At 57.4% G+C, this 2345-nt stretch overlaps 1 protein-coding gene across 1 annotated transcript in view; it reads left to right on the forward strand.

Moving 5' to 3' along the window:
- LOC104510797 (dual oxidase 2-like) overlaps nt 1-566 on the forward strand; it is a gene marked incomplete at its 5' end in the record, with an annotated part of 18623 nt that extends 18057 nt beyond the window's left edge. Inside the window, 2 exon segments of the mRNA XM_010153158.1 lie at nt 1-33; nt 444-566. The exon segment at nt 1-33 is cut by the window's left edge and continues 26 nt beyond it. Coding sequence (XP_010151460.1) covers nt 1-33; nt 444-566 — 156 coding nt within the window.
- Nucleotides 567-2345: the final 1779 nt, after the last annotated feature.

A 2345-nucleotide genomic window follows, 5' to 3' on the forward strand; every position in this document is an offset into this window, starting at 1 on the left:
TTCTTCAGCTCGCTGCAGGAGGTGCACCCCGAGGTCAGTGCCTTGCTGGGGACAGGAGGGGGGGCACCCACCAGCCAGTGTGGAGGACTGGTCCCAGCCTGTCCCCCAAGGTCCTGAAGACCTTGGTGGCATCCGCACCAAGGGGAAGGCAGAAGGGGCATGAACCCCACTTTCCTTCTGGAGCCCCAATGAGGGTCACCAATGCCCCGTGCCAGCCAAACGCTATGGTGAGATGCCGACTGCAGCCGCTGCCAGGAGCTGCAGAGACCCTAGGGAATCCTCCATGGCCCCAGCAGCTGCACGGGGTGGTGACAACCTCCCGGAAAGCCTCCTCAGGCTGGGACAGACTGCGTGGCCGAAAGCTGCCAGAGGACAAGGGGGGCTTGGTTGAGGGGAGTGCTGGTGCTGCTGGGTTTGACCCCTCTGGCTCCCTCCCTCCTCAGGTGCAGAAGATTGGGGTGTTCAGCTGTGGCCCCCCTGGGATGACGAAGAACGTGGAAAAAGCTTGTCGACAGCTGAACAAGAAGGACCAGACCTACTTTGCACATCACTATGAGAATTTCTGATACTACCCTGTGCTGTTTCACTGCTGGGCTGCAATCTCCATCAGAAAACTGTGTTCAGCCCCAGTGGGTTGATGCTTTGGACTGTCATGGTCTTGGGTTCCCAGCCACCACCATCCCTGGGAGAAAGCCATCCATGGCCGAGAGCACGGATACCGAGTCCCTCAGAACTGAGACCAGCACACGGGGCACCAGTGAAGAGTTGCCTTCCCAGTATTGCCCCACACAGCCCTGCTGCAAGCCCCTGGCCCTGAGCATCCTGCCCAGGGTCAGGCTGGCGTGTCCCATTCCAGAAAACCCAGTGTTCTAGGCAAGAAGACGACGGAGCTCGTGCGCTGCTGGCGGGCTCAGGGAACGTCTCCAACAGCTTTGGGGAGCACCTTGGTGTCTGCGCAACCCGAATTCGCAGCACTTTGTCCCAAGACCTGGGTGGCACGCACAGGGGGTGAGGAGCCACCATCCCTCTCCTTCAAACAGGCTCATTTGTGCCTGCTCATACACGCTCCGAGCCTTCCGTGGGTTGGCGTAGGGCTGTAGTTTGCGCTGGCTTCTTTCAGCAGCGTCACCATCCTTTGATCAGGGATCATTTGTGCTTGTTTAACTAATGCCTGGCTTTGTATCGCTGGGTTACTGCTCTCGCCGGCTGTGACTGAGCTTAAATAAAGCTGATGGAAGTTTTAAAACCTCTTCTTACCTCCTGCGGTTGGGGCTTGGTCACTGGAGCCAAGTGCTGGCCTTGCTCCTGTTACAGCGTACACCAGCCCACCCGGAAAGGGCTTGGCCAGGAGTGAGTTTCCCCTGCTCTGGTGATGCAGGTGGGGTGGAGGGAGAGTTACCGATTTGAGCCCAGTCTACCCCCTGGTAGACTATGTCCTACCAGGCTCAGCACCCCCTGTAATCCCCGAGGGTGGCAATGCCCCCCAGCGGGATCTGGTGTGGGAGCAAATTACAGCCAAGGAGCCCAAAGAGGCTGAGCCTTGGGACTAGTTTCAGCCCTTGGGGTGTCATCTCCCCCTCAAGAGACTACAGGGAGTAGCTCTACTTTTCGTGTAGTAACAGGGCCTTGCAATGGGCAGTGGTCCCCAGCCATGCCAATGGAGCTCCCCCTGCAGAGGGGCCAGGAGAGCCCTAGGGCTCCGCAAAAAGCCCGGGCTGGCACCCACTGCCAGAGGCTGGGCAGCCTTCCCCTTCCCCCGCCGTCACACACCCTTCAGCAAGGTGCATTTTAGCAATTCTTGGATGGGCTCTGCTAACACCACATCTGATTACAGTGCCAGGCCCCTGGGTAGGTTTTACCCGCTCCGGCTGACACGCTAACAACCCAGTTTACTCTGAGCAGTACTTTGACCTCTTCTGGCTTCGGGAAGTTGCCCCTGGGTTATGTCTTAGCCCTGTAAAACACAGCACAGACTTGCAGACTTCCACCTCTGCCAAGATTTACTTAGCCACCTCTACAATAAATACAAGCTTTGGTTTGCGAGCGGCTGGGTCATTTAAGGTTTCATGGTCCTGCCAGCACCGAGCCTGCCTGCAACCCAGTGAGACCCAGCAGCGCAACAGCCCAGGGCCCTGCAGAGCCCCCAGGGCCCACCCACCCACCGCTTCACTGGACGCAGATACATCAGGTAGGTCGCATTTATTGAGGAAAGTTCAGTACCGGCCCAAGAAAGGGACTGATCTCCCCGTATTAAAATTAACAGGATTGCAATCAATGATTAGAATTTGTTATCCTCAACCTGCTACCTCTCTAGTACCTTGTTCATGGCTCACAACCTCAGCAGG

This window comes from Eurypyga helias, unplaced genomic scaffold (genome assembly GCF_000690775.1).
Source record: "Eurypyga helias isolate BGI_N326 unplaced genomic scaffold, ASM69077v1 scaffold17796, whole genome shotgun sequence".
Classification (NCBI taxonomy): domain Eukaryota; kingdom Metazoa; phylum Chordata; class Aves; order Eurypygiformes; family Eurypygidae; genus Eurypyga; species Eurypyga helias.